The 13,377-nt window shown below is 38.0% G+C and overlaps 1 protein-coding gene across 1 annotated transcript; it reads right to left on the minus strand.

Moving 5' to 3' along the window:
- Nucleotides 1-11,158: 11,158 nt before the first annotated feature.
- LOC110108111 (putative pentatricopeptide repeat-containing protein At5g59200, chloroplastic) lies at nt 11,159-12,832 on the minus strand. Its single transcript, XM_020838625.1, has one exon. It carries the CDS (start codon nt 12,830-12,832, stop codon nt 11,159-11,161), a length of 1,674 nt encoding a protein of 557 aa, XP_020694284.1.
- Nucleotides 12,833-13,377: the final 545 nt, after the last annotated feature.

Raw genomic sequence — 13,377 nt, forward strand, 5'->3', positions numbered from 1 at the left:
TGTCTAACTGATCGTATTAAGGTTTAGTATTTTAATAAAATATAAACATTCCATAATTTGAGCTTAATTAAAAAGTCAATTTTCTAACCCTTTAATTAAATGATTAAAATAATCCGAAAAATTCTAGAATTTGGTTTTTAATTCTATACTCCAAAAAATATTAGTTTAATGTTTAAAACACTCAACAAATCTTTTAAAACACAACAACCATCCTTAAGATAAAGTTTATTGGCTGGACTACTCCGGGCTGCAGGGTTAAGTGTTCTAAGGAGGCTAGTTCCTCGAGCCTGGTGACACAACATCACGAATGGATTCTAAGGGGTGTTAAACCTTAAAATAGATTAATCATTAATTATTTAACCTTTTAAAATCTATAATTCAATTTCATTCATTTGTTCTATCGGCTGGACTACTCCGGGCTGCGGGGCTAAGTGGCACAACGCCACGAATCAATTAATGGTAAACTTAAATTAATAAACTTTAAAAATCAGCAATCAAACATTTTTTTTAATAAAATATATTAACTTTCAATATTTAATTAAATCAAAATACTTAATTATATCGGGTACCACTAGGTAACCCAGGCCTCAAGGCTATTCGCTTAGCCCCAAGGAAGATGAAATAAACTTCATGGCCTCATTGTGAAACAAAGGTGGTTTCCAACAAATAATTGAGAATTAATTCTAAAATTTATTCAAAGTCATTAAGATTTAAATCTTAATTAAATATCCCTTAAACATTTCAACCAATCGAATCTTAAGTAGCTTTAATCTAATAATCCTATTTAGGACATATCAAAACCACACAGCCTACCTCACATATTTTAGATGATTTGCTAGGATCACCGACTCTAGTTTTAGGATAGGCTGGTGTTTACTTTTCCGCTGTGTGCCGGGTTTTTGAGTTTTTATTGCATGCTGTTTGCTAGTTTAGAATTGGCATGTTTACTTACTTACCTGTCTACTGCACTTTTTACTGTGGTTGCTTGCACGTTAGATTTACTTCTAGGTTAGGGGTGAATTATACTTGTTCAGTCTTATGTAGGTGGCCATGCTCATACAAGGAGCTGAAATTAAAGGGGACAATTAATAAAAAATTATATACTCTTTGCACAGGTGCTTCAGAAGACGCTTAAGAGCATGGCCAAGTGTGGCTAAAAAAATTGCATTTAAAATTTCATATAATAACTGCTTGGGATTGTTTATATAACTGTTGATTATTTGGATAATTCTGCATGATCGAGTATAGATTTTTTTTTTATTTCAATTAATGTAAATTCAATTTGATAAGGTTGTAAATTCTTTAAAATGACTTGAGGTTGGGATATGAATATCCAATTTGAATTCCAAAGAGGTGAAGATATCCCTAAAGGGGAGAGTCTTCTTCCATTTGGAAGTCAAATTAGGATACTTTTCAAATATCCAAAGAGGAAAGATAACACCCCGATCAAGGGGGAGTTTCTTTTCATTTGGATATCCAAAACAGACAAATCAAGATGTTCATGAAAAAAAGAAGAAATGGACGACGAGAAGAATCCCAAATCTCAAAGTCATTTGAGTCTTAAGATAAAATCCGGGTTGTAGTCAGTGGTGCCCAACAACTTTAATTTTCTATAAAATTTTGTGATGTAATAATAAGTAGCACTTACCATATGGACATTTAATTTGGTATATTTAATTTGATTGATTTATTTAAATTGATTGCACATTAGAGATGCCTATTTTTCTAGTCTTTTTACTTGCATGCCGTATTTGATTTAGCCTGGAATACGAACTTAGGCTCTTAGGGGTTTGTCAAAAATTCTTCTACTTTAATTAAATAAAACTTTAAGATAAGATAGAAACTCTAAACAGTCCTAAGAAGTAAGCTCGGACTCGCCGAGGGTTTCTCATACATTCATATTATACTTTCTCTACTTTGTTATGCATCTCCCCGCTTGCGGGTTCTGGAAGACCACCTGGCCTATGAGGGTGCCAATCTGTGAAGGTGATGTTATGCAATCTCTAGGGAAAAACCTATTTTCTAAGCCAAAAATTTTTAAACTGCTACATATCAATTTTGCATTCAATCGAGTCGATTAGCATGCATTGCATTAGTAACAAATTAAAATCGAGTCTAATATTTAATTGTATTTATTTAGACATCAAATACCCCACATAAGTCTAAGGGGCCAATTAGGATCCGCTCTAAATGTCATCCCCAACTCTCCAAACTCAATCTAATTAACGTCCCGAACACTCTACATAAATTGACCGGACTCATAATTTTAAATCGTTTAGGTGGTTTAGCTGGCTCCCCAATCTAGGATGGGGTAAGACCAGATTTGCACTGCATTAGCTAGGTTCGGGTCACTTTTTCAGTACCAAAGTTAGACTTACGTTCTGAGGTGAGCTCGGGCTATAAGACCTCAACTTTCGGGAATCGAGTCCCAATTTTCTAATAAAAATGATCACTTAAACATTAAATCACTTTCAATCAAATTCGAGCCCAACAATTAGGATAGGCTGGAGTGTTCTCTGAATTATTTTAGAATCTCAAAACACTCCCTATTTTTCCTCCCTTGAATCTAAAAATAAGTGCTCAATATTGAACTAATCCCTATTCAAATTCTAAACCTTACCTTCTTTTGATATCAATCTTCAAAATTCTTAAATAAAATTTGTATAGCTATTTTAATCTAGAGTGTTCATGGGAAAATTTCCAATCTTCCTACGATGTAATTAACTACGAGGGCTTGCAGTCGTAGGAGATTTAGAAACCCAGAATTGATTTTCAAAATCAACTTTTTCAAAACCTCTGATTAATTATCATTGGGAAAATTCAAATTTCAACTATCGTTACCTCCATTTTCAAACGATCAATAGCGATTGATAACTTCTTTCCTCGGAGAGATATATCAATTTCTATTGTGATTTTGATTATGAAATTAACGATCTCTTATTTAAATTATTATAGTTAAACAATTGATTGAACATAATTTTGATCATTCGAGATCATATGTTGTCTCTCCTGAGTTTGACTACGATAATTTGGATAACTTTAAAGTTTTGAAATTTAAACAAATTGGTGAATGATATTCTCTCCATTTGAGATGATATATCATTCCTAATGTTGTGTTCTATTTCAAAACTAAAATTTTAAAAATTAAATGTTCCCAAAGATAATTAAATATTAAAAAAAACTATATATATATATTCAATCAAACACGTACAGAAAGCAAGTCAAAAATGCAAAACGTTTGTTGTTTCTCTCCCTCCAGATGTGATAGACGGCAGCAAATCACAAAATAACAAAAAAACTTTTTCGGAGTGAAGAAGCTGTTGCTACCCATCCAAAAACTAAAAAATTTGTAACAAAGTAGGCCTTAATACAAATCCTTTTAAAATAAGAAGAAGAGAATAAATCACCAAAAGTGAGTATTCACATTCAAAGAATATGTGATAATACTTTCAGCCTCCTTACGACATAGGGAGCAATTAACCTCAGTCAAAATGTTTCTTTTTGATAAAATCTCAGCAATTTTTAAACCATCCGTTAATGCCATCCAAACATAAGAGGAATATCGAAGTGCATATCTCTTGTGCCAAATGAATTTGGGACAATCAACCAATAAAGCATCTCTGTAAAAATGCATATAAAAGTCTTTAAAAATTGGTTTTTCCTTATTCTTCCATGAAATAATAGGGAATAGATCACTTGTAATAGGAGTAAGAGAGATGCACTGAGAAGCTAACTGAGTAAAGTGATCTGGAAGAATACAGGAATCCCCAAAAATAAAATCCTTAACATCCAAATGCCGGAAAGTAGGAGGTTGTAAAAAATCAGAGAGAGACATCCTAGAGCACCAAGGGCCCCAATACATAGAAAGCTTGCAATTGAGTCTAGTCACATGTAGAGAGATTTTATCATTAATCTTAGCTGAAGTAAGACATATAAATTTTTTAAATTTAGAATAATTCTAGGAAGGAGGTTTCCAAGGGGAATCCATAACACATCTATACCAATCAGCCACTAATGAGTCAGCATTATAAAATCTCCAAATAAAGGAGCAAACAAAAGAATGTTAAAGAGAATCAATGGAAGAGATTCCCAAACCACCAAAACATCTAGGCAGGCAAGTGTTTTTCCAAGCTATAAGATGTAACTTCTTCAGTGCAATGGAGACATGAAATAAAAATCTGGAGCTAATTTTATCAATCACTTTATAAACTGCCTTAGGGATAATAGCACCCCTAATCCAGTAAGCTAGGGTGTTAGCAATGGAGAATCATAAAAATTGAACTCTACCTATAAAAGACATAAATTTTACTTTTCAACCATCAAGTAGAGTAGTAAGCCTGCTCAATAGTGGATGGAAGTGAGCAGAAGAAAGATTTTTAGTGGAGATGGGAAGGCCAAGGTAAATAATGGTGTTACCCACATGAAGAAAGCCAAGAAATGAGGTGATATGAGAGTCTTGATCAGTAAAATGGGAGAAAAGGATTGAACATTTCCCATTGTTAATATGCAGACCACTAGATGCAGCAAAAAAAGATAGGGTATCCATTAAATTGAAAGCATTGTCACATAGAGGCCTTTCCGAAAACTAATAAATCATCAGCATAGAGCAGATGATTTAGATTGAGCATATCAATCGCAACTCCGGAGAAGTTACTAGCATCAAGAGAACAGTAAAAGGCATCCATCACAATTGAGAAAAGAAGTGGGGAGAGTGGGCAACCCTGCCTCATGCCAGAAGAAGAATTGAAAAAACCTTACAGAGCACCATTGATGCAAACAGAAAAAATGAACATCTTCAATGCAAGCTTTTATCCAATTAACAACTTGGATTGGGAAACCTTTATTAATCATTCTAGAAATGAGGAATTCTTTGGAAACTATGTCAAATGCCTTATTAATATATATTTTTGCACAAAAGTAATTTGTAGAAGTATTTCTTTTTAACCCCCTCAAAATTTCAGCCTCTAGAATAATATTATTAGTAGCATTTTTTTTAAACAAAGCCAGCTTGGCTTTTATGAATAATGAAAGGCATGCAACCTTTTATTCTATTAGCTAAAATCTTCGCAATGATCTTATAGAACACATTACAGAGCAAGATAGGCGATAATCAGAAATATTAGAGGCATGTGTTCCTTTAGGAATCAAAGCAATGACAGTTGCTTAAACACGTTTAGGAAGGATACCCATATGAAAGAAATATTTGATAGCATTGCAAACTTACAAACCAATTGTTTCCCAAGAGGACTTATAAAACTCAAATGTGAATCCGTCAGGCCTTGGTGTAGAGGATAAGAAAACAACATTTTTAATCTCTTGATCAGTTACTTGCAGAGTAAGAGGAGCAATGAGGTGATTTGGAATGACCTCCCTAATGGGAATCATATTAGCTAAAGCGTAGGGAGGTTTTGGAGAATTGAAAATTTTCTCAAAGTGAGTGATAGAAGCTTTAACAATTCCATTTTTAGTATAAAAAATTCCCTCATCAGTGGTAATCATTTTGATTTGAGAAGTGTTCCTCCATCCCTTAATTTTGGCATAAAGAAAGCCAAGATCGTCTTCCCCGTTACTAAGCCACTTTGCTTTAGCACGCTGAATCAACCAATTACTCCAAGCAGCATGGAAAGAAGCCAGTAAATAATTTACCTCTTTGAGAGAAGCATTAAAGGATGGGTCTAGGGGGTTAATATGTAATTGTTCAATACAACAATTTTGGGTTTCTTGTAGAGCGAAAATTCTGGCTGAGAGAAAGGAGGAACTAGTCCATTGCTTCAGCTTAAGAGAGTGTTTGAAGTTAGCCAACTTCAAATAAAAGGAAGCAATGGGATTTCCCGGACAGAACTCAAAGAAAGTGGAGATCGAACCATCCGAATATCCAGGCATATCAATCAAGTAGTTTTTAAAGAGAAATCTATAATTTTTTGGAGCAGGGTCTCTAGGAAAAAGCCCTAGTGGCAAATGGTTCGAGCAAAGAGGGGGCTCCACCTTGTAGAAGGACGTGGGAAAATAGTCAAGCCAGAGAGAATTAACCAGCATTCTGTCAAGCTTAATGTGTATGAGAACATCCGTTCTCTGATTAAACAAAGTGTACATCAAGCTAGACGATGCAAGGTCAAAGGTACCAATGTTGAAAATCATATTGTTTAATTCACCAAAACGACTATGTTGAAGGGCCTTGCTATCATATTTCTCATTTTCATTTCTACAATAGTTGAAATCACCCAAAATAAACCAAGGGGTGTCAATGGACTTAGAAAGGGTGCATAATTGTTGCTAGAGGAGAGCTCTATAACCATGAGAATTAGCAGCATAAATGATAGAACACATAATCAGGGGAGAGGAACTGTAGCAAATCTTACCATGGATAAGTTGAGAAGTAGTAAGGATGGGAGAAAACGAAATAGACAAAGGGTTCCATTTAACCCAGATACAGCCAGGAGAAGAGCAACTGAAGTTATTACAGCTCATTTCATCCTGAAAATCTGATGGGTATTAATAAACCAAGCATCATCAGCCATACGAGGTGAAACATGGGCTTCAAGTATACAGAGTAAGTCCAGACGGTAAGAAGAGTCAAGTTTTTTGCAAGCGAACACCTTATCAGGGGAGTTGGTTCCCCTAACATTCCAACAATAAATGGTTGGAAATGTCATCGGGATTTTGCGCGTGAGGAGTGCGTCTTCTTGACACTTTTTGTTTTATTAGCTTTAGGAGACTGAGATTTGAGAATTAAGGGAAGAGGATTGCTTAGAATTGGAGTTACATACAGTAGTATCAGTAGGTCTCTATCATATGGCGGATCGTCCGGTTGCAAGACCGCAAATTTTTTTGGGGAATTTATCTTGCTTCTATAAGGAATAATAGAGCCAACCAAAGTAGGAAGAGAGGGCTGTCTGCCATGGCAGATGAGGGATGTTGAATCACCTAAGTAGGTGCAGTAGAAGCTACAGGGTCGGGTGAAGAGAGATCAGCTGTGGGTGAGTTCAGGTTAGGGATAATGTCTTTAGTGGTAGGTATAATAGGTTCTGGAGGGGTGGGGATGATGGGGGGGGGGGGGGGGTGGGGAGGTTGTTCTTAGTTAGATCAACAGAGGTAGATTGAGGAGGCATGGTGGAAGGGAGTTATGGAGGTGGATGAGAGATAGAAGAGGTAGGAGTTGGATTACTAGTAAGAGATGGTTGACTAGTAGGATTGGAAGTTGGTGGCTTAGAAAGGGGAGGGCGGGAAGAACGGTCTCTACTGGAGCTTCTACCATGAGATTGCAACTGAGTAATAGTCTTTGGTTGCGGGTTTATATGACAAAGAGAGAAAGGGTGAACGATAAAGCCACACCTAGTGCAAGGTGATGGCTTCCAGTCATAATGCACTTTAAGATTAATATCCTCACCATCCAAAGAGAGGGATTTTGTCAGGGAGAGTAGATGCATTAGACATAAGGACACAGACTCGTGCATACGCGAGCCATATCTTGCGAGTTGTAAGCATATATACCGCAAGAGGATGACCGATAAAACTAGCGATCTTAGTGTTATCCATCAAGTTCCAAACCACTAAAGGAAAAGCAATATTTTTAACCCAGATAGGGATAGAAAAAAACTCATATATTTTCAGCTTGAATTTGGTCGTCCATTTTTCGCATGATGAATGGTCTTCCAAAGAAGAACCAAGGACCTCTAGTCCATGTGAGATTGTAGTCTTCCGGTGAAGAAAACTTGAAGAGAAAGAAACTATCATTGAGGGAGAGCAAATCAACCAAACCCTTCAAAGACCAAGCTTTTTTTATCGTGTTGAGAAGGCTCAAATAAGAAGGTCTAGGGCTGATGGTGTAGCCCACAAGTGAAGGACACCAAGAAGGGACACTGAGAGCTAAGTCTTCCACCGAGAAAGGAAATTTTGAGGAGGGGGAAACAAACTGCAGCGAAAACTAATGAGCTATCGGGTCTTCTTTCGTAAGGTTCAAAATGAAGTTTAACCCGGTTGGAGCTGATGACGAAGAGGGAGAAGAGCCTCCAAATAGTGGGGTAAAATCAAAATGGTAGGAGGAGGAGGCCATGTGAAAAAGGCGGAGGATGGGAGGGCAATCCCTCCCTCCAGAGATTGGCGGCTAGGAGGAAGAGATTAGGGAAAACTAGGGCAGAAACCCTAGCGGAAAGAAAATTGTGGTTAGTTGTGAACCGCTGTTGAGAGGAGTACCCTTGGTGTCCATTCCTTGATATTTTTTAAAATAATTGATTTGTGCCCTATAAAAAATTTTTTTGCTTTGCCACCAACCAGCTAAAATGCATCCAAATTAATTCAAATTTTACTAAATTGTAAAATGATGTTGTGAAGACTAATCGAATGGATTAATCATCTAAGAAAATTAAGATCAAATAACATTTAAATAGATTTTAATCATACTACATGTAAAATTAAATTTCTATTGACTAAATATTTTGCAGGATATTTTAGATATCATTTTAAACATTATTATTTTTTAAGCATATTTAAATTTCATATTAATTTTAAAATTATTATTATTATTATTTAGGATAAAACCCACATAAGAGGCCTACGAGTTCGATAAAAGCAAATATACAAGTCCTTATAGAATCCAAAGCCCACTAGAATACATCAATTAAAGCAAAACATTCAACTAAACACGCAATAAAAAAAAAAAAAGAAAAGACCAAAAATAAAAGCTAGGATCATAAAGAGAGCCACCCATGAACGACCATTAGGAAGCAACCAGTGCGAACAGTCCACCCAAGAGCAAGTGGAAGCAACCATAGCCAACACCAGAAGAGATCCATCGAGATGGCACCCAAAAGAAATAGCTCCCCAGCAAACGTCCACGTAGAGTATCCAAGCAACCCGAATCGAAGTCCAGAAAAGATAAAAACAACCACAATCAAAGACCAAAAGATCACCAAGGTTGCAACTAAGCCTGGCCAACCATGGGGCAAGCTGAAGAATTTCTTCATCATCATCCAATACCAAAGACATAAAGAGACAGGCAAGGAAGTCAAGAAACTTAACTCCAAATCAAAAGAATTAGGAGAAAACCTATCTCCTATATTTGCAATGATGTCGTTTTCCACCAAGAGAGAAAGGAGGACCCAAAGCCCTAGAGTTATCCAAACCATACGAGCCTTGTAAGGCCCCAGCTTCATCCTCCAAATCATCATCCATATCGCACGAAGAATCTATTGAGTCTTCCAACCAATCAAAGTCTCAAATATGATTTCCCTGGTTGTGACAAAATCTCTTACTTAAAAACATTTGGCGAAATAAGCCCCACAGGAACATAAACCAAAGAATCACAATTACTCCCCTCAACAGAGGGAATCTTGACCAAAGCATCCAAATGATCCACAGTAATATTGCGAACAACCATAGCAGATCCCAGGAGAAGAGGAACAACAACCACCCTACTAGGGACATCTACAACCCTAGGTGAACCAAGGCACCCATCCATCTGAATCACACCATCATCTGCCTCCACCTCCTCAACAATAAGAGCAGCCAAGTCATACAAACCCTCACCAGACTCACTAAGAGCATGCAAAACAATGCACTAAGTCGGCTGAAGGGCTTCAATAGGCGAAACTAAAACATCATCACGATGTGGAACACCAACACCTAACTCCACAACTTTCGCAATAACAGGACCCACCTCATTAAGCAAAGGAGATACAACAACCATAGTGTCATAACCAAGAGTAATATCATTAATAGCTACCCCCTCATTAAGCGCCACCACAACCAAACCATTAATAGGATTATCAGCCACCTCCATGATGTCCACCTCAAAAATAGAGGGACGCACATCCATCTTTGGAAATAAAATAGGGAAAACCTTTTTAGAATGACCTAATGTTTTACAATAAGAGAAATACAATGGGAAAACCTCCATTTTAATATTTTGGATGTATCCCATAGATTCAGAGCCAAGCCACACGTGAGAAGCATAACATTTCGTGACATCTAGTTTCATAAGAATTCGAGCAACAGACGACCGAGTGCCGTTCGAAGTGGCATTGTCAACACGCAAAGGCCTACCAAACATAGAGCCCAAACCACGAAGAATGCGAGGTGAAAAAAGATAAGGACACAAACTGGGAAAAGCGACCCACACAGGCATAATAGGCGACTTAACATTAACGTCAAAGAGGGGAGATCACTTAAACAACTTCATGAAACAATTAGCGATGAAATACGAACGGTGAGAGAAAATCTTACAGTAATCTAGGTCATTAGCTAACTTGATAAACGCATTTTTAGGATTCAAGACACTAACTGAAAATGCACCACACAATTTGCGATTAAAAAAGAATTTTCGAATCAAATCCAGAGGAGGGCAACAACCTGGAAATTTACCTACAACCACAAACTCAAAAGGCGTGGCAAGAGACAATAATTTCTCATCCTAAACAATTAAAGCAGGCAAACCACGATGTAAAGAAACTTTGAGCGGTGGAAAACCAGGCGAATCACCTGATAAAGCATCACGAAACGATTTCGACTTTACCTTGCCATCCAAAAACCCAGGATCCCCAAGCCGATTTGCAGCCATATGGAAGAAAATAGTAGGAAATCAAAGGTTAAGGGAAGAAGAAATACCGAACACCAGACGCCACGAACAGAGCCAAGAAACCCTAGACAAAGCGCCTCCTCTACACTTAATTACGAGTCAAACAACGACAAAGGGTCGTCGAGGAAGATGAAGACGACGGGTTGAAGGAAGCCAAGCATACGTCGATAGGTTGGATATGGTCGGAGCCAAACGGGATGACCGGCTAGAGGCAGACGATCGGCTAAGGTCGCCAACAGACAGAGGTGACGACACAGTGGAGAAGTCGAGCAAGGCTAACGATCGAATTTTAAAATTAATTATGAACCTTCTAAAAAGAAAAAAAAAACGTGATGATTTTACTCTTACATTTTATCATGAAATGAAATGATCACGGTTCAATTAAATCATGAATGGTTCACTAATTTAGTTGTTCAATATCTGGTTCATCAAAGTTTTTTTGGTATAAAATGATTTTTATTGTTGAACTTAATGGATTGTGAACTGATTTATTATTTGACCATTCCGACCGACAGTAAACAAGTCGTTGCAATTTCCGTTAAGTTCGATCACATCATACAATTTATCAAGTTTTGAATACCCCACTCAGACTTCCATTTCAGTAAGTTTGATCACATTATGCAATTCATCAAGTTTTGAATATATCTCACTTGAACGAGGGTGAGAGTAATCACCAGCTACAAACCAGTGGACCTTATCCCCGAACTCAATCCAACTACAGCCAGCCCCTTTCACAATTCCTTTTTCTTTCATCCATCTCCTAAACACTGCAGCCTCTTCCCACTCATTCTTAGCAGCAAGAAGATTGGCTTTCCAGACCAACAATCCAGTATATTCTGGATCCAAATCAGAAATTCTAGTGGAAAGTTCATCAGCAAGTTCTATATTCCCATGTATCCTGCAAGCTGAAGCCAACGTTCCTAACACCACTGAGTCCACCTGAATAGAATTCACAATCTTCTTGGCCTCCATAAACCTTCCAGCCCTTCCAAGGAGATCAATAAGACATCCATAGTGCTTAATCTTGGGGTAAATATCATACTCTTGCTTCATCATTTTGAAGTATCTCAAGCCTTCTTCGACAAGCCCTGAGTGGCTGCAGGCGGTGAGAACAGCTATCATGGTAACATCATCTATTTCCATCTTACTTCCTCTCAGCTCCTCAAAAACACGTATTGCTTCTTCTCCCAAGCCATGTACTGCCAGCCCAAAGATCATGGCATTGTAACAGGATGTATTTTTTGATCTCATCGCATGGAACACCAGCTTAGCATCCTTAATGCTACCAGATTTAGAATACATATCAATGAGTGCTGTGCCAACAAACACATCAATCTGGATCACATTCCTCTCTATGTATTTGTGAACCCATTTGCCGGAACTGAGGCATCCAAGATCAGCAATTGCAGATAAGATGGTAACAATAGCCATTTTGTCTGCCTTAACACCATGGAGTTGCATACGGCGAAAGGTTGTTAAGGCTCGCCTGGAGTCCCCTAAGTCCAATAACCCACCAATCATCGTTGTCCATGAATTCACATTCCTAACAGGCATTTTCTCAAACATCTCCTCTGCGAGTAGAATAGAGTCAGACCTCACATAAGCAGAAACCATCGCATTCCATGCCACAACATCCCTTTTAGTCATACGGTCGAACACCTTGCGGGCATCTTCTGCCTCACAACAGGATCCATAGAGGTCAACAAGGGCTGTCTGGATGAAAATGTCCGAGCTATGGTCAAGCTTCAAAACATGGCCATGGAGAGCTCTGCCTTCAACGATCGAGGCAAGCTTGGAGCATGCCTTGAGGGCCAAGGGAAAGGTGAAATTGGATGGGAAGGAGTAGCTGTAATCGAGCATCATGCAGTAGAAATGCAAGACCTCACGGTGGAAGCCAGCGGAAGCAAAGCCTTTGATCATCGCATTGAAGAGGAAGGCATCGGAACTGAGGAGCTGGCCAAAGATCCGTGAAGCATAGGAATAGCAGCCAAGTGTGAAGCATGAGGAAAGGAGTCTAGAGGCAAGAAAGTGATTTTGTTGGAGTGAGTTGCGGATGATGTGGGCTTGGATTTGGGTTAAGCGAGAGAAGGAGGAACAGGATTGAAGCAGAGACGAGGCTCGACTCTCCAAAGATTTCTTGGCAAGGAGTTGTAGTTGGTTCGGATTGGAATTTGAATTTGAATCAACACAAGTGTAATGTGGTGGATAATTTGATACATGAAGAGTACAGGTTCTAAAAAGGGTGAGGATAGAGGCCATAGCACAGCTGCTGGGTGGAGTGCAGGAATAATTTGGGAGAAACGTTTAAGCTTCTCTATTTTTTTTTTTTTTTTCAAATTTTCATATTAAAAGAAAAAAAAAATGTACCTCTCGCCTGAAATTGGATAAATATAGCCATTGTTTTTTTTAAGGAAACATTCAAAAGTTCTGTTCGAACTAAATTACTCTTGAAATTTGATGAGACTCTAATTTATATGAATTTTCACATAGAAAATTGGTTGAGTTCTCGTATTAAGGGCATCTCCAACCGAAAATCTCATTTTTCACTCCAAAATACAGCGAAACCAAAAAATGCCGTGTTTCATCTACAATCGAACTCCATTTTGCCGCTTAACCGTCGCTTTGGCGCCTTTCTTCCGGTTCGGTAGAGAGAAAAAAAATGGCGAGATGAACAGTGCAACGCCAATATTGGCGTCACACTGTTGATCCGCGATCAAATGGTGGCAAAAATGGCGATCGGTTGGAGCAAAGCGAGAACGGCAAACAAGTCGGTTGGAGATGCCCTAACTGCCTTCTTGGCAATT

Source organism: Dendrobium catenatum, unplaced genomic scaffold (genome assembly GCF_001605985.2).
Source record: "Dendrobium catenatum unplaced genomic scaffold, ASM160598v2 fragScaff_scaffold_1022, whole genome shotgun sequence".
Lineage (NCBI taxonomy): Eukaryota > Viridiplantae > Streptophyta > Magnoliopsida > Asparagales > Orchidaceae > Dendrobium > Dendrobium catenatum.